The sequence below is a fragment of the Rhinolophus sinicus genome, linkage group LG14 (assembly GCF_036562045.2).
Source record: "Rhinolophus sinicus isolate RSC01 linkage group LG14, ASM3656204v1, whole genome shotgun sequence".
NCBI lineage: Eukaryota > Metazoa > Chordata > Mammalia > Chiroptera > Rhinolophidae > Rhinolophus > Rhinolophus sinicus.
The window spans coordinates 23,392,116-23,415,124 of record NC_133763.1 but is presented as its reverse complement, the minus strand read 5'-3'; the positions used below and the strand labels follow the sequence as shown (position 1 = coordinate 23,415,124).

The 23,009-nt window shown below is 34.3% G+C and overlaps 2 protein-coding genes across 3 annotated transcripts in view; one reads left to right on the top strand and one right to left on the bottom strand.

The window, feature by feature from the left end:
• RGS20 (regulator of G protein signaling 20) overlaps positions 1-13,488 on the top strand; it is a 123,988-nt gene extending 110,500 nt beyond the window's left edge. Inside the window, exon 5 of the mRNA XM_074318798.1 lies at positions 12,307-13,488. Within this exon, the coding sequence (XP_074174899.1) occupies positions 12,307-12,402 (96 nt within the window). The 3' untranslated portion in view covers positions 12,403-13,488. The remainder of the gene's footprint in view (positions 1-12,306) is intronic.
• TCEA1 (transcription elongation factor A1) overlaps positions 7,281-23,009 on the bottom strand; it is a 45,043-nt gene continuing 29,314 nt past the window's right edge. For both annotated transcript variants that reach the window (XM_019729832.2, XM_074318795.1), the window contains 6 exons: positions 20,961-21,106; positions 19,641-19,697; positions 18,154-18,308; positions 15,893-16,039; positions 10,653-10,724; positions 7,281-8,824 (listed from right to left, as the gene is read on the bottom strand). In XM_019729832.2, the coding sequence (XP_019585391.1) occupies positions 8,816-8,824; positions 10,653-10,724; positions 15,893-16,039; positions 18,154-18,308; positions 19,641-19,697; positions 20,961-21,106 (586 nt within the window). In that variant the 3' untranslated portion in view covers positions 7,281-8,815. The remainder of the gene's footprint in view (positions 8,825-10,652; positions 10,725-15,892; positions 16,040-18,153; positions 18,309-19,640; positions 19,698-20,960; positions 21,107-23,009) is intronic.

Here is a 23,009-nt window from a genome sequence, read left to right as displayed (position 1 = left end):
GTTGTAATCGAAGCAATCCCAAATGAGTCCAGTTGTGGAAATGCTGAGTATGAGGTACCTGTAAGACATGTAACACATGTTGAGAAATTAATTAGATGGAGGAAGCTACACGGTCGAGATTTTAGGCTGGAGTATTGTTTTGGAGTTTTTCAACACATAAATGAATGAGATTTATGACAGCATGAAAAGAGCTGACGGTAAATCCTTGCAAGAATGGACAGAGAGACAAGAGTTCCCAAAAGAGTTTTAGAAGGATTCACCTTCTCAGTACAGGTAAGAAGAAAGCCAGGACATGATGTATGGCAGCAAATGAATGGGAGTGCTTCAGAGGGATGGTGGTACACAGTGGTAAGTTAACTGCTCTTACTTCCATCGACTTCCCCCCACTCTCCTATATCATCAGCTTCACCTTGATTTTTCCTGTACCATAAGCATCCTTGAATTCCCCAATTAAAAAACAAACCTACATTACATAACTGCTGACTCTTCTTTTTCATCAGACTTTTCACAATAGTCCACTCTTGCTGTCTCCATTTCCTCATCTCCCCATTCACTCCCCAAATCACTACAGTTCACCAAACTGCTCTGCGGAGGTCTCGATCAGCCAAGTCTAACACATACTATTTTTCTGGTCTTCTCAGTGGACTGCTCAGCTTCCTGATATCTCATCGATGATGGCTTACTTGAAACACTACTTCCTATTCTTCTGAGGTGCTCTCCTCATTCTCCATATTCTCTCATCTTATCCGTAGGTGACAGGGCACAGCAGCTAAGGGTTTGGGCTATGGAGCCAGACTTCCCAACTCCTCCACTTACTGTGTGATGGTGGGTATGGAGTCTTTCTAGGCCCGTTTCTTCTATAAAAACAAGGATAATAATGGTACCTGATCCCTAGCATTGCTGTAAGGATTAAAACTAATCCATGTAAAATATAGTATTTACTACCTGTCAGTTGCCGCTATTACCTGTCCACTAAATGTTATGGCCCCTAAGGTTTGGGTTTCGGCTTACTTTCCTTACTAATCTATATGCTCTCCTTTGGTTCTCATGTCCCTCTCTCATTGTTTAAATAACCACCAATATATTCATGGCTACCAAATAGGATCTGACCTAGATTTTCTCCTGTACTTCAGAATCAGCTGCCGGTTGGACATCTCTACTTGTATATTCCAGAGATGAAACGCATGTATTAATTTTGACTTATCACCCCACTGTCTCACCCCCCTCCAGCCCTGGCCTCTGCCTATAGCCCAAATCACTCAGTCAGTCACCTAAGCTCTTATCTGGGTGTTAACTTTGACTTTTCCCTCTCTTTCTCCTCCCAAACATAATCACCAAGCCCTGCTGATTTTGCCTCCAAAATATTTCTCCTTCCTTCTTCGGACCCCTATTATCTCTCACCTGCCTGCATCAGTGCCAAAAGAGCCTCTTTTCTTCCTGCATGCATCTCAACCATTCAAAACCATCTTTCAAAATACCATAGGTTAATCTTTCTCAAACACAAGTCTGCTTGTCACCATCCCTCCACTCCTTAAAATCTTTAGTAGTTCCCAACTGCCTGGAGTACAAATACCAAATTCTTGGCATGGTATACAAGCAAGGGCCTCTACAGTCGAGCTATTGGCTCCCTAGCCAACCCCACGTTTGACTTTGGAATATATACTTATAGAAAAGGCATATATACGACTCCACACTTTCATAATTGCTCACGAGAACTTAGTTCAGACTTCCTGCTATCCCTTACTTCCTCTCTAAAATGCCACCCTTCATTCAGCTAACTTGTATCATTCCTTTAAAATTTACCTCACATATTACTTCCTCACCTGATCTCCTAAGTCTTATTTCTATTGTGTTGGATATCATTCTTGTGTTCCAGGAATATCCTGTATAAATGTTTATCATCTAATATTATCCAATCCAATTATCTGTTTACATATCTGACTTTCCCATTAGCCTATAATATCCAGGGGCATTGAAAATACACCTTATCTATCATTTTATATGTAATAATCATGTGTCACTTAACAACAGGGATATGTTCTCAGAAATGTGTCGGTAGGTGATCTCATTGTTGTGTTAACATTATAAAGTGAATTTACACAAACCTAGATGGTATAGCCTACTACACCCCTAGGCTATACAGTGTAGCTTATTGCTCCTAGGCTACTAGCCTGTACAGCAAGTTATTGTATTGAATACTACAGGCAATTGTAACAATGATAAGTGTGTATCTAAAATAGGAAATGTATAGTAAAAATATGGTATAAAATATATAAAATGGTGCATCTGTATAAGGCACTTACCATGAATCGAGCTTGCAGGACTAGAAGTTGCTCTGGGTGAGTCAGTGAGTGAGTGGTGAGTGAATGTGAAGGCCTAGGATATTATTGTACAAGACTGTAGACTTTATAAATACTGTACACTTAGGCAGCACTAAATTTAGACATCAACATGAGATTAAATCAAACTCCAGAGAACATGGTGTAATCAAGAGATGCAGTAAATATGAGATGTATGAGGCTGCTGCCGGTATAATGTGCCATACTGTTTTACATCCATCTTTTTAACAAGTAGAAAGAGAACACACTAAAATAATGATAAAAAGTATAGTAAATACATAAATCAGTAACAGTCATTTATTATCATTATCAATTATTATGTGCTGTACATAATTGTATGTACTGGGAACACAGTAAGTTTGTTTACACTAGCATCACCACAAGCATGAATAATTCGTTGTGCCAAGGCAGCTACATCACTAGATGACAGAAAAATTTCAGCTCTATCACAATCTTATGGGACCACCATAGTATATATGGTCCTTCACTGACTGACATGTCAGTATATGGTGCATGACTGTTATCTAGCTTACAGCAATATTCAATAAATGTAGAATTAAACTGGGGAGTTAGAACATGAAAACTTCCCATAGCTATAAAATAAAAATTCCATTCCAAAAAAGTTCTGTAGTCACATCTCAGAAAGATATCATCACAGCCCATGTGACTACAGAACTCATTATTATTATGGACCAAATTCAGTGGATAAATCTGTAGTGCCATCTATGTGTATGAATGAATCCTGAAGTCACCCCCAAAGTATGCTACAAATTCAATGCAATCCAAGGTTTTTTTTATAAAGTTTTTAAATAAAATTGGACAAGTTAATTTTGTTGGGATGGATAGCTCTCCATTTGGAAAACTGTACATATAAACAAATATAAATGCCAAATGGTTTAAAGACCTAAAAGCTTTTTTTAAAACAACCATAAGAATATTGGAAGAAAATGTAGGCAATATTTTTATAACATGATTAAAAGGTCTTTCTAAGCGAAACATAAAATCCAGAAACCATAAAATACTGATAGATTGGATTATATAAAAATTTTTAAATTCTGTACCATAAATAACACCATCAAAAGAATTAAAAACACAAACATCAGGCTATAAAAGGCTATGCAGAATGTATTAAGAGTGCCTACAAATTAGTAAGAAAGCCAAATAACCCTGTAGACAAAAAAGGAAAGAATCAAAACAACTGGCTTCAAAACAAGATGAGCATGACAAATACAAAAAGGTAATCATATGAGCAAAAATTAAACAATGAGATGATAGTTGTTACTATTTCCCTCTAGATTTGCAAAACTCAAAAGAACTGATAATATCCACTATTGGCAGAGGTGTCAGGAAATGGGCATTCATCCCTGTTAACAGGTGGGTAAACTAGTATCACTTTGTGGAAAGCAATCCAGCAATATCTATCATCCTGAATGTGCATGCATATTCACATAGCTGAACAGTTAAACTTCTAAGAATCTATCCTAGAAAACATCAAAACAAAAACTACCCACAGGGAATATTTCAAAAGAGAATGGTATGCCCCCATATGTCCCCATAGGTGAGAACGAATGGGGTGCATCTATATGCAATGGCAGGGAGTGTTCTAAGGTAAATTGTTAAATGAAAACAGCAAGTTGTAGGATATGTATAAAGTGTGCCCATTTCTAAAGTTAATAATGGTCATTCCAAAAAATCTCCCTCACTGACTGAGCTGGGTAGTATTCCAAGGTCTTTATAAGTTATTTTATAAAAGTCCTTACCCACAGCCCTAAGGGGCAAAACAATGTTCATCTTTACAGATGAAGCAGAGGCTAGTCCCTTGGTCAAAGGCCCACAGCTTGTCTAAGCAGTAGCTTTGAATCTGAGCAGATCAAGAGCTCATGCTCTTAACCGCTATGTAAAGCCAATATCCTAGCTAAAAAGGACCAGATAGCCCGCTATGAGCTTGTGTACACAAACACAGATGGAAAACAGAAAATTACAGAGCCAGGAAGATCATTTTGTCTAGTGCATGATTTTGACCTAAAAGACAAAGGTAGTATTAATAAAACCAGTTTCACAGGGTGGCCCGTCATTATAATCTATCCACTTAAATTGCCCCAGAGGAATATTCTGGAAAGGTGAATAATCAAAATATTAAATATAAGAAAACTAGGAGTTAAAACTTGATTAACCTAAGAATGGGAAGTCTGAATTAAAAAATTATCTACTTAAATTTTTAGAATGTACAATATGGTGACTATAATCAACAATATTGCATGTATATTTGAAAGTAGTTAGGAGGGTAGATCTTAAAAGTTCCTATCACAAGAAAAAACAACAACTTGGGAACTAGGTGTTAACTAAACTAATTGAGCAATCATTTCACAATATATACATACATCAGTATCTTGTAGCCTCCCAACACTAATACAGTATTATATGTTAGTTATATCTCAATTTCAAAAGCTTTCAATGGGAAGAGGATTAACAAGCAATTGGTCTAAAGACATGTTTTGATGAATTTAAAAAGAGGATTAGGACTGCAATTAGAGGGTAAATAAAAGATGAACAGATTAGTGAAATAATCCTGAGATAAATCAGCCTGATAGTGACCTGTGACTTTAATGCTCCTTCCAGATCATTTATGCTTCTAAAATTAACTGAAATCTTAGCATTGCTCTCGCAGGTTTTGATGTTCAGTACCAGTATTTTTATTTGAATTCATTATACATTCATTTAACTCAAACATCCATCCAAAACAATTTAAGATTTCAAAAATATTTTTTCAGTTGCTTGTTACAAAAACCTACCTCAAACTAGCTTAAACATAAAATCAACTGGCTTTCATAAACAGGAAGTCCAGGGCAGTTCTAGCTTCCGCAAGGCTGGATCAAGTAGTTCGATGTTATCAAAACCTCTCCATCTCAATCTCAACACTCTTTGCATATTGAAGGCAAAATGGTACAGGGACCTCCCATCTTTCACATAGTAATCCCAAGGGAGGAGAGTGGGGTGGGTGGGACACTGAATGACAAGCCCACCAGGGTCATAATGGAGGTGAGGTGTGTCCTAAAGGAATCAGAAAAGATGTTTGGGAACTAGTGCCAAAAAGACAAAAGATATAGTTATGCCATTCCATTCCAGTGCTGTCACAGCTTTTTTGCTTTTTTCAAAATTATCAGCTATACTTCAAATTATAAAAATTTGATTATAAAAATAACTTGACTACATATTGTAAACCACATTTAAGGGATTTTTAAAAATGCTTTATTTCAAAGCAGCTCAGTCATTCAGTTATGGAAACACTTGGGCTAATTTAACTGGACGGTATGAAATATCACATATGAAATGTTTCTATCTTCGCAGTCAAAGACATTAAGGAAAAAAATAATATAGCTGTTTTTGTAGCGCACCTGGGGAAAGGAACCAAAACAAGGTAAGTCATTTGAGGTAGTCATCCGTGCTTTCATTTTCCATCCACCAGTTGTATAAACAAGAGTATACTAGTTGATTTGAAAAAATATGTATTTTTTTACTGATAAAACTGCTGTATCACTTTGCAGAATTAAAGTACTGAAAGAGATCTCTCAAGACTCTAGCTTGTAACATTTCTGCCTTTAAAGATGGAGACTAAAACACTGGCAACCAGTACTTATCTATCTTACCACCGAAGGTCCTCAACCTGTGGAACATTCTTCACACCTCAGCTCCTATACAGTCAAGAAGAAATGTAATGAATGCACTGACAGAAACATAACTAAGAAAAATTATTTCACGAGCACCTACTATGTGACAAGTATTTCTAGATGCTAAAGATACAGTAGTGCACACATTTCCCATAAAAACTTACCAACCCCATCTTTACTAAATTACAGCTACAGTTATCTAACAGCCAATTGATAAGATTTTTCCAATATACTTCTCTATTACTTTTGACTGACTTCAATTTACTTAAGCTTTCCTTCAACATAATTTTTCCACTACCTAGAAACTTATCAGCAATTCTGTTCCATTTACTGTGAAATAGCATCTTTAGTATTGATACTGTGCTTATTTTTGAAACTGACAGAAATATGTGGATTTTATGTCAGTAATTATTCACATTTCCCAGTGGGATATTCTTGAATGGCTAATTTTCTACAGCTAAATAAATGTGTGTGTGTTGGGGGTATGGATGGGGGTAATTGTTGATTACAACTCTTTAAATCAAATCATAATTGTAGTTTATATTTTGAGAAGTAAATTCAATTCAAATCCCAAATTACACTTTGGCCTGTAGGAACAATCATTGTGTACCTGTAGAAATTCAAAGTACAGCCTGTTATTTCTTTTTCTGTCTTGTTAATACTTTAAAATATTCTTCAATTTGTAAGGTATATACAGATTTCAATGTTTGGGTGTATGTATAACTTCAGAAGTTTTGCCACAGTTTAACAAAACTTATAAACCAATGGTCATCACGTCTCAGGGCAGCAAGAAAACCAAGGCGGCTATTGTCTGCTTTCCGAGGATGGTTCTTCAGTAATTGCCACTACAGTTGTCTAAATCCCTCTGTATGTTCATTTAACACAGTTCTTTGTCCTGGAAATAAATATTATCAAATTTTACCCTTGATAATACTTATTTCCTGGCTAGTATTTTTACTGGCTAGTATTTTTAAATGGTAACTGGCTAGTAACTGACTAGTATTTTTAAATGGTAAGACTCATTATTTGGTCCCTTATATTACATTAAGTGCACACATGGGAAGTGCTCATGTACTCTCCTCAGAACAACCCCGGCGCCCCTCAGCAGGGTCCAGTAAAAGAGACATGCTGTGTACTACTGCTCAACACGAGTTTTTACCTAAAACCAGCACGCATCCCTGAATTAAAGCTGTACTTTAGTAGTTAGGAGTGAACTTTTTAAATAAAAGGTAAAGCAAGCTTTAATGTTTAAATAAAATGACAAAATGCAATATAATATAATAACAAGAAACTTTATTCAATTACAAATATTAAAATGGTCACTTAATTTAAAAGTGGGACAATTTTAATTTTATTCTTAAAATTCATTTTTTCAAAAATGCACTTTATTTTTTAAATGATAAAACAAAAGGTTAATCTATGAATTGACAAATCATCTGTGAATGATACTGGTGGGACAATTCTTATAAATGGGGTCTTAACATGGACCTTATAATGTTGTCTTCTGTATTACATCAAATTATTTCCAGGAAGAAATGGGAAAATGTGAGCCAAGGGGAGTGTAAAGCATGTACTGAGGTCTTTCTGTAGGTGTTTGATAGAATACAGATTTAGTTTGATAAAACGTGGACTTTGTAACAGTGGCCTTTAAGATGTACAAGAGCAAGTGTACGCTAAGGAACCTATATGAAAATCATTTTTTCTTATTCCTAACAGAACAAATGGCACACACGTAAACAAAAAGTAAAACTTAATTATAAGGTTGCAGGATAGTCCATATATTCCGTTTGTTCAACAATCTCATCCATTGTGTAACAGAAAAAGTCAGCAAATAGGACTCAGGACAAAAAATGTTTTCTATCAACCTCCATATGTAAAGATTTATATAACCCTTAAACGTAATCCTTGGTAAGTATAGATTTCCAAATCAAAATTGATTTATGAACTGCTTATAATAACTACACTACACTAAAATGCTAACATTTTCTTCCCAGTATGTTTTCCTACAAGGGGAAAAAAATTGTCAGCTTTCATTCTTTGCCTGTGCTGGGATTTATGAAAAGCCTACTAAACAGTGTTCTGCAAAACTAAAACACACTATAAAGTCAAACAGGTAAATAAAAAACAAACCAAAACTGATTTCAATCAACTCAAATCATGTTTCCAAAGTAAAGTCTAGTAAGAACAAGTAATAAACATGTACAAGAAATTACAATAAATGATGGTCACGGTTAGTTACAAATGCAAAATAGTATCTAATTATTCCAGACTTGTGAATATAATAATCAAAACCAATTTCATATACTAGTTCAAATATTATGTACAATTTAGATAGGCTGGTCAAGTAGTATCTGAACACACCGCATCTGATTAACTTTAATTATATTACCTCTCTCCTCCATTAATTGCATGTACATGCCAGTATGGGAAAAACATAATTTTCATTTAGGTGTTAACTGAGAAGAATAAACATTTCTACTGTGTATGTTTCAGACTGTAAAAAAGTTAACGTACATTTTTCTTTAAGAAAAAAAAAAGTAAAAATAAATTGCCAAAAGTTTAATATCAATTACCTATAAAAATGAAAAAAATGGTTCAAACAGATACTCCTACGTAGTCTCCTACAGATCTGAAACTACGGAAGGCATTTAAGGAAGGATGCTATATCAAAAAACAAAGACTAATCCAAGGATGTATGTCACTTTAAAAAATCTGACTTGCAGAAAAACTAGTTCCTTGGCCTAGTTTTAAAGCTAATTACAAAATCCATTTTCTCAATGGTCCAGATATTTTGCCAATTCTTCCAACTCAACAGAACTGTCAAAAAAAAAGAAATATTTTGTGAGATATTTAAATACAGACAATAAGGTGTACCCTTCCCCCACTTAAAACAGCTTATACTTTATATTGCTAGAGAAAGAAGTATTTTTGAAAAAGATGCTCTATTTTTCAGATATGAACAATCACCTATCCTAAGTGTTTGACTTTTCCAACTTATAATTAATAGGAATACCATGTTTCCTCGAAAATAAGACCTAGCCAGACCATTTGCTCTAATGTGTCTTTTGGAACAAAAATTAATATAAGACCTAGCATTATATTATATTATACTATACTATACTATACTATACTATACTATACTATACTATACTATACTATACTATACAAGCAGGGTTTACAGGCGGGAATTCCTGCCCATTCTCAGGAATTTTTTTCACTTTCCCATTCCCGAATCCCGAGATATAAACTGTTTTCTGTTTTCCACGATGAATCGTTTCCACAAAGTGATGGTCGATACTACCAAGATCCTGGGTTCCAGGAGCCGATTTTCCCAATTTCCCAACCAACTTTCCTTGGGATTCGGGAACAGGAAAGCGAAAAGAAAAAAAATTCCTGAGAATAGGCTGGAATTCCCGCCCGGAAACCCTTTATATAAGACTTGGTCTTATAGTAAAATAAGACCGGGTCTTATATTAATTTTTGTTCCAAAAGATGCATGAGTTGCTCAATCTTTGCTCCAAGAGTTGATGGTCTGGCTAGGTCTTATTTTGGGGGAAACATGGTATATAACTAAAGAAATAGTAAAAAAAAAAAAAAATTTTAATAAGAATCTCTCTTCTAGACACAGCCAACATAGTATGTATGTTACCACAGAAGAGGGGTTGGAGCTAGGCCAAAGTCCCATATCATATTTGTGAAGCATATGCCCCCATTGTTTGTTTTTTAATTCACTTCTGTCAGAAAATGCTTTAACCTATGTGAATAATTTGAAGTGAACATTAGAATAAAAAGTCTATGTAAGTGTAACTAAAAGAAAAAATTTTATACAAACTTCACAAAAACTAGTTTAAAAAGCTAGCACTTTTAGAACACCAGTAATTACCAGGCACTTTAAATATATTAACTCTACTCTTCACCACAACCTGTAATGTAGGTATTATTTACATTTAATACATGAGGAAGTTACAGTTCAGTAAGTGTAAGTGGCAAATGAGTTCTAAACCTATTTGGCTCCAAAGACTACATTCCTGCTATGTGAGCCTCTCCAAGGCCACACTCCTAAGATCCCCAGATCAATATGAATGGGCTTAGGACTGATGTGTAACTCTTCTTCCAATTTTAAATTATATTCATATTTCTGTGGCTCACAAAGATCACTCAACAATGAAACATTTAAGTAACAAAAACTCCCCTGTGTGGGGCTAATTCAAGAATATGCAGGCATTATATAAAGGCTTATTAGTGAAAAACCTACTAAATTATGACAGTGCTCATCTGTAATTCCTAAAATAAATACTAAAACTATTGGACTAGATTTCAATCAAGTAATTTTTCCAGAATCAAAATCTATGAAGCAATACAAAGCAGTTGAATGAGAATAGTATATACAGGATTGTGATACAGTAATCACACGTTTAAGATTCAATCCTGTTATTCCTACACCAAAACAATACGAAGGTAGGAAAAGTTAGCATTCTTTATTTCCAACGTATATTCCATTACAAATGGTTAGTCATGGACTCCCATAGTACTGACCAGTGTGAACATATGTATATATTTAGGTATCTAGGTAGGCTTATGAAAAGACCTGAAGAAATCATTCTACTATAAGTGAGTAAAATATGAATCCAAGAAGGCGCCATACCTTCCATCGATTTCCACATTCATTACAGACAACAAATGTTGTCATTGGTTCATCAGCACTACGAGTTTGAACCTGCAGCAAAATGAAGTGAAAATATTGCTTTTGATAATACTATAAAAAGTCCAACCTAAATAAGAACATTATACATGAAAATATATAGTAACCACAATGGTACTGCAACAAAATGTCTAAGAGCCTGAAACAAGTTCAAATAAGTTAATAATGTCAGAAGAACACGTATTTCCAAACTTCATTTTTCTAAGTCCTTCTTCTTTGCCTTTTCATGTTTAATTTATCCCAGGTAAGTGGGGAAATCATCTGTTACACATTAAACTTTATAAATGGCTAACAAATATGAAAAAATTTCATCATCACTAAGAAGCACAGAAATGTTAATTTTTAAAAGATATGTCAATTTTCTCTTACAAATTAACAAAGGCATAAAAATTAAACATATTTCATTCTGACAACTGCCACATCCTTTCTAAAAGTTAGACATCAATAAGGCAAAGCCTTAAATATCTATTCTCTGTGACCTAGGGACTTGCTATCTGATCTATTCTAAAATGGTAATTAGAAACACAGTTCCACATGACTAACCATCAGGGAAATGCAAATCAAAACCATAATATCACCTCACACCTGTTAGAATGGCTGTTATCAAAGACAAGAGATAACAAACATTGGTGAGAATGTAGAGAAAAGGGAACGCTTGTAACACTGTTGGTAGGAATGTGAAATGGTACAGCCATTATGAAAAACAGAGGTTCTTCAAAAAATTAAAAGCTGAACTACTATATCACCCAACACTCCCACTTCTGGGTATATATCCAAAGGAAATTAAATCAGTATTTCAAAAAGATATTGGCACGTCGATGTTCATTGCAGTATTATTCACAATTGCCAAGATATGGAAACAACCTCAATGTCCTTCAATGAATGAATGGGTAAAGAAAAGTGGAATATTAGTCCACCATAAAAAAGAAGGAAATCCTGCCATTTGAAACAACATGGATGAACCTGGAAGGCATTTTGGAAAATGAAATAGGAAAGACAAAGACAAATATTGTATGGTATCACCTATATGTAGAATCTTAAAAAAAAAAAAAAAGAAAGAAAGAAAGAAAAAAAAGGCAAACAAGCTGATTTTATAGAAACAAGAGAACAGAATGGTGGTTGCCAAGGTCTGGGGGGAAGGAAGAGGAAATGGGGATGAAAATCAAAGGGTACGAATTTTCAGTTATAAGAAGTTCTGAGGATCTTATGTACAGCATAATGACTATAGTTGGAGTAGATCTTAAGCATTCTTAACACACACACACACACACACACACACACCCACACACAAGAGTCAACTATGTGAGGTGATGGATGTGTTAATTATCTTGATCTTGGTAATCAATCCACAATATACTATCAAATCAATGTGATGATATACAATTTAAATATACACAATTATATTTGTCAATTTTTCCTCAATAAAGCTGGAGTTGAAAAATCTGGGTACAAGAGTTTGAAGACTACAGTTTTATAATGGCACAAACACTGGAAACAACTTAACCCACAGGGAAATATTGAGTTAGAGTACATTCATCTGATGGAATATTATGAAGCTATTGTTAAGATGTTTACTTCCACACTGCTTTATTTACAGTGGCCAAGACATGGAAACAACCAAAGTGTCCTTCGAAAGATGAATGGATATAGGAGATGTGGTATATATACACAATGGAATACTATTCTGCCTTAAGAAAAGATGAAATAGTGCCGTTTGCAACAACATGGATGGATCTTGAGATTATTATGCTAAGCAAAATAACTCAGAAAAAGTCGAGAACCATATGATTTCACTAATATGTGGTATATAAACTGAAAACAACAAAGGAACAAGACAAACAAATGAAGAAACAAAAACTCATAGACACAGATAATAGTTTAGTGGTTACCAGGTGGGTAGTAGATGAGGGTAAAAGAGATCAAATATATGGTGATGGAAGGGGAACTGACTCTGGGTGGTGAACACACAATGGGATTTATAGATGTTGTATTACAGAATTGTACACCTGAAAGCTGTGTAACTTTACCAATAATTGTCACCCCAATAAACTTTAATAAGAAAATAAAATGTTTATGAAGATTTATTTAAAAAACAATTAAGAGGAAAATTCTTACATTGCAGTAGCTGAGTGAGAAGAATTATATAAAATAGTTTATAGTATTTAGCTTCAACTAGATTCAGAAAAAAATCCACAAAATACTGCAGGCAACAAAATATTGATCACTGTTCTTTCTGGATAGCAGATTAATACGTGATTTTTAACTTCCTGTTCATATTTTTCTGTATTTTTCAAATTTTCTGTAAGAAGTTACTTTATATTGCTTTTAAAAAGCTAATATGACCATATGATCCAGCAATCCCACTTCTGAGTATGTACCCAAAAGAAATGAAAGCAGGGTCTCAAAGAGGTATTTGTATACTCAAGTTCACAACAGCATTATTCACAATAGCTCAAAAGGTAGGAGCAACCCAATGTCCATCAACAGATGAATGGATAACAAAACGTGGTATTATATATACAACGGATCATTTAGTCAGCCTTAAAAAAGAAGGGAATTCTGACACATGCTATAGTATGGATGATCCTTTATGAACATTATGCTAAATGAAATAAGCCAGCCACAAAAATACAGACACTGTTTAACTATATGTATCCATTTGATTACCTAGAATAGTCACATTCAGAGCCTGGTGGTTGCCAGGAGCTCCGGAGAAGGAGGAGTGGGAAGTTGTTGTTTAATGGATATAGATGTTCAGTTTTGCAAGAGGAAAAGAGTTCTGGAGATTGGTATAACATTATAAATGCACTACTGAACTGTATACTTAAAAATAGTAAAGGTGGTAAATTTTAGGTTATGTGTATTTTACAAAGACAAATTTAAAACCAAGAAGAGAACGCAGCAAAAATAAGCTAATATGGTTTAAAAATTTTTTATCTACACAAGATGATAGACTGCTGAAGTTCTCCACTGAAGAGAATTACTGGAACCAAAGGTCTCAAAAACAGAAAGTTATTTCTTTAAATTATATACTCCTGAGTAAATTTGACAAAGCATTATTAAAGTTAAAAGTTATTCTTAATTAAGAATATTATTCTTTAATTAAGTCACGGGGCAGAAGAGGAAGATGGGTGAAGGCAAGAACCTAAATACTAACAATACTGCATTTTGAATAAAGTACATTTAATTTTAATATGAGATGACAAAAGCCCAGTATATCACCATTTCAAAGATCAGAAGCTTCAAAACAGCAGCATTCTGCCTAAAGCCTTCAGATAAAAATAGTTAAGGGGCAGCTGGACAGCTCAGTTGGTTAGAGTGCAAGCTCTTAACAACAAGGTTGCCGGTTCAACTCCCCCATGGGATGGTGGGCTGCGCCCCTTGCAACTAAAGACTGAAAACAGCTACTGGAGTTGTAGCTGAGCTGCGCTCTCCACAGCTAGACTGAAGGACAACAACTTGGAGCTGATGGGCCCTGGAGAAACACACTGTTCCCCAGTATTCCCCATAAAATAAAATAAAAAAACACAAAAAACAAAAAATCCTTCTGAAATGTTTTTGTTTTACATATACTTAATATTGCTATCTAGGGTCCTACAAGAAAGTAAATATGAGGAACCTTCTGCATTCTGGGAAAAATTCTGATCTCCTGGTAGGTACTTGTTAATCAAGAGTCATCACATTTAACTCTTTTATATCTGTTGTTTTGCCAACAAATTTGTAAGTTTTCTATCTAAAGACAGAATGTTTTGACTCTTAAGAAAATCATACTGACCTCATCTCTAGATTAGGTTCTTTCTGTTAAAAGAAACATTTTCTATCATAGTTGTTTATAATCTGATTATATAAATACTGTATTATCACCTCTACTTATTGTATGTTTTAAAGAAGCTTTACCTTTTAGATACCTTTCTATTTACACTTAATATTTTTACTATGTGGCATTTTTAGGATAGAATTTTTATTGCTGAGATTTTTCTACTGACTAAAATAAAATAATTCCAACTCTGAATTTTCTGAGACCACTTTCATATGCTGATATATTGTAGAACCATCAGTAATATGCTTCTACAAAATAAAATACTAAAACATCAGATATACAACTATAACTAAATGAACCATTTCATTTAGATTGGTTACAAAAGTATACTTGAAAATGGAGTGTTTTGCACCTTTAAAAAATAAAAAGGGCAGTAGCTTATATAATATGCTACCACATGTATTTAGAAAAATGCAAAAACAAAAAACATATTCACGTTTGCATGTATATACATTAAAACATGTAGAAAGCCACAAAACTAATAATCCTAGTTTACCTCCAGAGAGGGGAAACCAGGTAGCTGCAAACAAAAGTGGGGGAGAACTTTCCACTCATAATCTTTTTTACCTTTTGGATTTTTAACCTTCAGAATACACTACTTATTTTTTTTAAAAAAAAGATTCCTCCCTATAACATACAGAATTTAGTAATGTTATTGTTTTAAGTATTTAATTTTCTATCAAGCAGAAAATTGCATTCCCTAAATCTAATAACCTGAAACATAACAGTAAGTTATTCTTTCAGGGTAAAATTTTGATTTAGCAGATTACAGATCCAGCACAAAAACCTATTTGGTAAATAAAATTAATAACAGTCATAAAACACCATTTTCACATATGTACATACAACGAAAATAACTGTAACACAGCTCTTTTCAGCTGTTTAAGTATAAAAAGGAAAGTTAGCCACACCATAGATGAATATGTCATCAATATGCTGCAAAAATGGAATAAATATCTGGAAACCAATTAAAAGTACTCACACTCCATGCAAGGGAGAGCAAAGAACTTTTCTTAAATTATAAGAGCTGCCAAACAAAACTAATGATAGCCTGTTTACATATGAGTACTAACTGATAATCAACTGTGTATTAACTCTTAAAGAACATGGCTATTTTATTAAATTCTGTAATATTTTATAAATTTTATTTAATTGATATCAATTTCCATGAAAGTATAAATATATCAACTTATTTTCAATTAACTGGAATCTGTTGGTATTAAGAAAGCATTCTTACACTTAAGAAATCACCTCTCCTCTTGAAAACTATCAAGGTATACTGGTAATTATCTTTATTACTTGTTTTGAAACAGGATTTGCAAGCATTATTAATATGAAAATAAGAATATAAACAACCACAAACCTGTGTGTAAGTACAGTTCTTCTTTTTACATTTGCCACATGTGAATAAGTCAGTCTGGGTCCCACCCGTCTTGGCCATCTGATGCTCTCTAATGGCTTCTTTGGTCAAGTTTTTCCGCATCTCTTTGAGCTCATCACTAGCCATTTCCTATTAAGAAGGTGGTTTAATATTCAGTTACAGGCATCTCCTGAATGCTTTTAATACTCAATTAGCTTAATAAAAATAGAACCAAAACCAACTACTAAGGTTTTAAAAGTGAAAAATTATTTTTTCCTCAATAAGTTTACATGTGAAAACTGCATTTAATTACTGTTTAAAGGCTTACAAACAATGAGTAACTCTAATGTCCAGATTGTGTCCAGATTGTGATCTGTACCATTGCCCTCTGCCCCCACAAAAAACAAGGACAAGCCAGAGTCATCTTCTTATGCCAGAAAGCCCAGAAGCTACCAAAGACTTTTAAGTCAAATGGACAGAAGAGCTAAAATGAAGGAGCTCCCAGTGGCCAAACATAGGACAATTTCTTCAGCCATAAAAATAAATTACTATAAAGAACCAATCCCCCACTGGATAAATAAAAAGTCACAAGTCAATTATGATACTTAAAAAAGGAGAGCACACACACATACAAAAACAGCAACAAAAGCCCCCACTGGTAGTTCCTAAGGCACCAACTCCTCATTCTGATAACTGTTAACTAAAGGGACAGAATTATACATTTACCCTCTCTTTCCTATCCAAACCAACCAGGGTAATCAAGAGTCCGAGTTTATAAGGGAAAGTGCTTCTTTATCAAAGAAATCTAGCTAATAAATGTGAAAGGAAAGACAGAATTTTAGAAATTACTATTTTGCAATTCCTAATAAAACACCCAATTCAGATAAGGATCACCAGTAAATGAACACATTAGATGAAAGGGCAATGGGAACTTTACAATGGAGGCATCAGGCTGTCAGTACACAAACCCATTTGATCAACCTCAGTATGCTAAGAGTAGAACAACAAGACATTATGTGTTCCTGATGTGCTACAACGTGACGTTAAAAGCACCAAGTACTTATACAGAAATAAAAAGTTGATCTCGTCTGCAATCAAGCCTATAGAACTAGCTTCCAGTTTACAGAAAATGAGACAGAAAAGTGTAATAAAATCATGAGGAAGAAACACACATTTCATGCTGTGGTTTACAGAAGAAATAAACTGATTTATTCAATAGGTCAATGTCATGAAGAAAAAAAAGCAGAAGCAGGGGTAGGGGAAATTACTTTAGATTTTTATATAGACACACCCACACAATTTTAAAAGACTGAACTAAAGGTAATGTGTATACTTTGGATCCTGATACAAAGTAAATGTACAACCAAGAAAAAATGAGTATGAACTAGCTATTAGATAATATCAAGAAATTATTGATACCTTTGCTGAATATGGTGACAATGTCGTTATGTAATAAAAATATATTTTTAAAGATACTCCTCAAGTATGTAGAGGTAAAAGAACAGAATGTCTGAGATTTGCTTGAAAATAATTCAGGAGAAAAGAAAGAAAATGAAAAAAGGTATAGATGCAAAGGGTGACATTCTTGAAAATACTTGAAGCTTGGATGACAGATATATGGATTTCATTATACTATGTTCTCTACCTTGTGATAGTTTTAAATTATTTTAATGAGTTTTTTAAAATGAATTTAAAAAATATAGCAATTTTTATTAGCTATATAGAAAGACAAATTCACTCTCTTGGATGCTTAAGAAAAAAGTAAGATTATAGGCACACTACAGCTATTATCTATAAACAGCTATGTCTATAAATAGCCAGCTATGAATTTCATTTTTCCCACCATTCCTTATACAAATCTAAGGAATAGTCAATAAAATGTGAGCAGTTTTGTAGGGTTTAACTATGAAAAGAGCTTAGAGATTTCAAAGTCTGTTTGCAATTAGAAATTCAACTCTTTGATGCCACACAAATCCACAATAAGTTAAAACACTTTTGTCTTCAGACAGAGATTTAAGGCAATCACCCAAAAAATCATGGTACAGCTGCAAACACCCAAAGGTCATTGTACAGTTAAGGAAGGGACAAAGTATTGATGTAAATGGATTCAATCGCCTTAAGTATCTGTCTAGTGTATTGAACATATAAATACATAAAAATAGCTAATAAAGACTTATCATACATGTAGTATTTATATAGTACTTTATGATTTAAACAGGCTTTATACTTGACATCATGGAAACATTATATTCAGATATACTCACCTCTGCTGTCATTCTAGCAAATAAGTCAGGAGGAATATTCCCACACAGTACATTTTTCCTTAAATTTGGATTCTTTGCATCCTTAAGATTTGATATTCTACTTCGTACTCTATTTTTATATTTCATGTCTGTATTCCTTATTTCTTGATATATAGGTATAGGCCATTAAGGAAAAAAGGTTAAATTTTAAAGGTAAGATCATTTTTTCTTATTCTCCCAAAAAAAGAATTCCTGACATTTCTAAGCAGTTCACAAACACAGTTTCAAATTTAGATTGTTTGACATATGTCATCCATTCCTGACATTTCTAAGGAAAAAAGGTTAAATTTTAAAGGTAAGATCATTTTTTTCCTATTCTCCCCAAAAAAAGAATTCCTGACATTTCTAAGCAGTTCACAAACACACTTTCAAATTTAGATTGTTAACAAGGCACTGTTTCTAACCAATTCCTTGATCTAGACTGTGAATGAGCAATGCTTTCTTCTCAATATTTAATGCCGGAAGCATACATATTAACAGGGTTTCAAAACGTAACTCAGGTACTTAGTGAGAAAAGTTTTAAAAAAGAGCTTGAACTTATACAAGCTTTAACTTGCCCAAACCCAACTTCTAACAAGGATCCTAAAAGTCTCAATGACTACACAGTTCCCTTGGGGACCTTATGAGAAGAAACCATTGATGGTGGCCCTAAATGTTTATTTCCTCCCTTGGCTCAGCAAGAAGCTAGTTTAGCAGATTCTTCTCAAAAGAATAGGCCATAGCAGAGGCTGAGCCCATGAGGAGGTCTCTAACAAGGCTATTTCCTCAACCAGGAGAGTCCCCCATCACACTGTCACCTAGATGTCACCTAGATGCTTCCCATACCTACAAATAGGGCCCTTCCCCAAGCCCTTTCCATGGTGCCCAGCATAAACACACTTCCCTCCGAGATAATGAGCTCAGGGGATTATGTGTGCTTGTTAACTTCCCCCAAATGTGAAACCGTACTTCACTGTTACTAGTGTCTGTGTTTTCCACAGCCTTTTGCACAACTTGAATCAAAATGATTTATTCTCAATTTGCAAGGCAGAAAAATAAAAATACTATCAACACTGTGTGCTTTACTTTTGAATGACAGGAACAAAAAGAATAAAATGACATGGATGGTGCCCTCCTTTGCTATCAAAACAATAGAAGCAAGATGGAAACTGAATACAATAAAAATTAAAAAGTTCTGTACATGAGGGGTGGCCAGTTGGCTCAGTTGATTAGAGTGCGGTACTCTTAACAACAAGGTTGCTGGTTCGATCCCCACATGGGCCACTGTGAGCTGCGCCCTCCACAACTAGATTGAAACAACTATTTGACTTGGAGCTGATAAGTCCTGGAAAAAACGCACTTAAAATAAATAAAAGTTTTTTTTTAAAAATTCTATACATGAAGAAAAATTTGTAATTAATCTAGCAGATTACTTAAAACAATCATGCATATACACACACAAAGGATATCTTCCTCAATCTGAGATCCTAATTCTTCCTCATCAGCTCCGATGGCGATGTAGTCATCTAAACATAGACACAAAGTATTGCCAAGAATAAGTGATTGTAACATATTAAACAAAAATTTCAACAGAGTAAATTAAACTGCATTAGTGTTTCTTCAACCCCATTTGCCATCTATAAGGAATCTATTTCAGTTTCATTAGAATCTGGTCTCTCTACTCCCCACCGGCCTCCTCCTCTGCATTCACCTAATGTCCACAGTACTCTGCACTGATGACCCCTATCCCTCAGGAGTGGGGAGGTAAGTGATCTAGCAGTAATTCCTCAGTTCACAACTCCATAAAGTCTGGCTGCTCCAGCAGAGTAGAGAAAGTGATAGAAAGAACTGTTTTGTCTCCTGTGACACAGGTTTCATCGCAAAGAAACCATTCGTCTCACATCTGCAAATCACATATACGGACACACTCAGAAGACTCCTATGCAAATATTTGAAAGGATAGGAGGACATACAAAGAAACTAGGAAGAAAAAAAAAAAAAAATATATATATATATATATATACACATATATATATATATATATATATATACACATATATATATATATATATATATGACAGTAAAGGAATCAAAGTAGAAAGTACAGAATAAAGAGTAAAATAGGTTATACTAACCATGGTTTAGTAAAATAGAAAAAAGATGAATTTTGTATTTAAGATGAGAAATATTCTTTATATGATACTTTGAAGACAAATTTTTACATAAGAATAGATACCTTCAAATTAAAACTCATATATATATATATATATATATAATTAGGTTGGTCCAAAGTAATTGCGGTTTTTGCAATTATTTTTAACCTTTAAACTGCAATTACTTGTGCACCAACCTAACATATATATATATATATCTTTTCTACTTAAAAAAAGTAGAAAATGGAATTATGAATACAAAAACTTGCATATTATATGTCATATTAACATTTAACAATGGGACCCAAATACAGTATTAACCTGGTTGGGGCGGGGGGCAGAATAATTAGTTTGCAGACTAAATGTGGAGGGAAAAGAAGCTGTGGAAAAAAGTCTAAATGACTATGAAACACACACATAGTAGAAGGAATCTTTTCTTGGAATGACAAAGTAACAGACAGAGGCTCCAGGATGCCTGTAGTCCCCCTATTAGCAACAACTCTTCCCGGAGTTCAGCAGTGGAGGCAGCTACCCACAGGATGCTGCTGGTAAAACAGAAATATGGAGGAGCACATGGCATTGGTGGGGGCTGGCAATCAAAGGACTCAGCACTGAAACAACGTACACTAAACTTACCTCCTGTTCGAAGAGCAGCAGCAAGCATCTCCCTACACTTTAGCCGTACAGAATCAGATGTGCTCGGTGCCCGAGGAAAAGATGACACATACGTATCTCGAGCATTTGTCTCATCCTTTCTGCTGCTTACGTTGCCACTGGAGCTACTAAAATACACACACACACACACACACACACACACACACACACCACCAAAATGAAATCAGGAAAAACTCAAAGTAATATCATTACTATCACTGTCTAAAACCATAATTTTTTGGCCTAAATAAATGACAGTATTTCAGTGACATTAAAAATTTTTGCCTGCATATAGATTAAAAAGAAGTTAAAATTTTAGTAAAGATAAGAGAGACAAGTGTCATGTCTGTTTTTAACCAACTAAACATTTTACCTTGATTCTCCTTTTAAACATTAAACAATATTTTTAAAAGAGAAAATACACGTTACATTTCAATACAATAAACGAAAAGCAAAGATCTTGGTTATGAAGAGAGGGGCGAGGAGATGGCACCAAGGGATATGATAGCTCTGAATCAAAAACAGAGAGAGAGAGAAAATGTCTGAAAAACCCTATTCCAATTAGGCAACCAATGACTTTTACATTTAAAACACCGCCTTCAGGATAAAAATCATGTGTAGTGAGAAGTGAGCTGTGAGAATATAACAATGTCTCTTAATTTCTCCCCAGAAACATCAAGTCAATCAGGACCATTTAATAATTTTCCAGTCAATGTAATCATTTCAACTGCTTCTGATTAACATGTTATATTAGATTTTCATCAAAATACTTTTCTGATGGGTTTCAGTTAACTTTGGTCACATTAGAGATAGTTGCCGTAAACCTTTCCAAAGACGTAAATCATTCATCCCGCATAGATCTAACTTGCTGTACTGCTGCAAGGCGATACCTCCTTGCCTTCTCTCCCAAATATAACCCATTGTCAAACTTCACAAACAGGTCACTGTGGGGAAAACGGCCATTCTGCATACCTTCTAAGCTTAGTCATTTCCTTCCTGAAGCTGCCTCTGATTTCCCCTCTGTACTCTCAAAGTACTGTCTGCACACAGGTTGGTATTATGGTGACTTTTTATATATTCTCCCCTTCCAGACTGGGCTTTTCAAGAGCAAAGACTAGGATTTCCTCCTCTATGTATTCCTAGTACATAGCATGCTACCTTTCAGTGATAAATCAATGAACAAACCAACAATTCAAAGTCCCCCTTCTTAAATGCCTCAATTATATGCTTTTGCATCTGTGTCTGTAGCAGTATGCTTAGCTCACCCACTGGAAACTGTCCCGGTGGACGATGGAGCCTTACCCTTACTAACTTAACTACTGCTGGCCCACTTTTTACATTCTGATGACTCATTCCTAAGCATTTAATCATATTAGTTTCTCCTTAAATTCTTACACCCAACATCTAAAAACATAATTTTACAACGTGTAAAACCCTTTTCAGCTATAAGTCACTTAGAGCTAAACTTGTATCTCCTTTAGATGATACCTCAGACTTTTTTCTTAAAATTTTCTTCACAGAGAGAAAGAGAGGAAGTTTTCCACCTTACCACTTGATCAGACTTCATAATAACAATTCTATGCTTTAGTATACCGGCTCTATCCCTAAAACTTAGATTACATAAAACTGATAAAAATATACTAAGAACTTACTCCTCCTTTAATATCTATTTAAAATATTTGTCTATATTTTTATATTTTATATTCAAGGCATTAAATCAGTGACTCTGAATGTCACCAGGTTAGACAATTAGAAGCTTATATCCAAAATTCAAATTATGGCCTGTACTTTTCAAAGCTATCAATGTCATGAAGGACAATCACACACTGAAGAATTACTCCAGAGTAAACTAGCTATACTAACTAAATGGAAAGTGTGATATTCAATGATATTTAGGAAAAATCTTTTCCCCTTGCAGTAAAAGACAGTGGAACAATTGTTGAAATATGAGTAAGGTCTGTGGATTAGAAAACAGGTATTGTATCAATGTTAATTTCTGGATATTGATAGCTGTATTATGGCTATATGTGA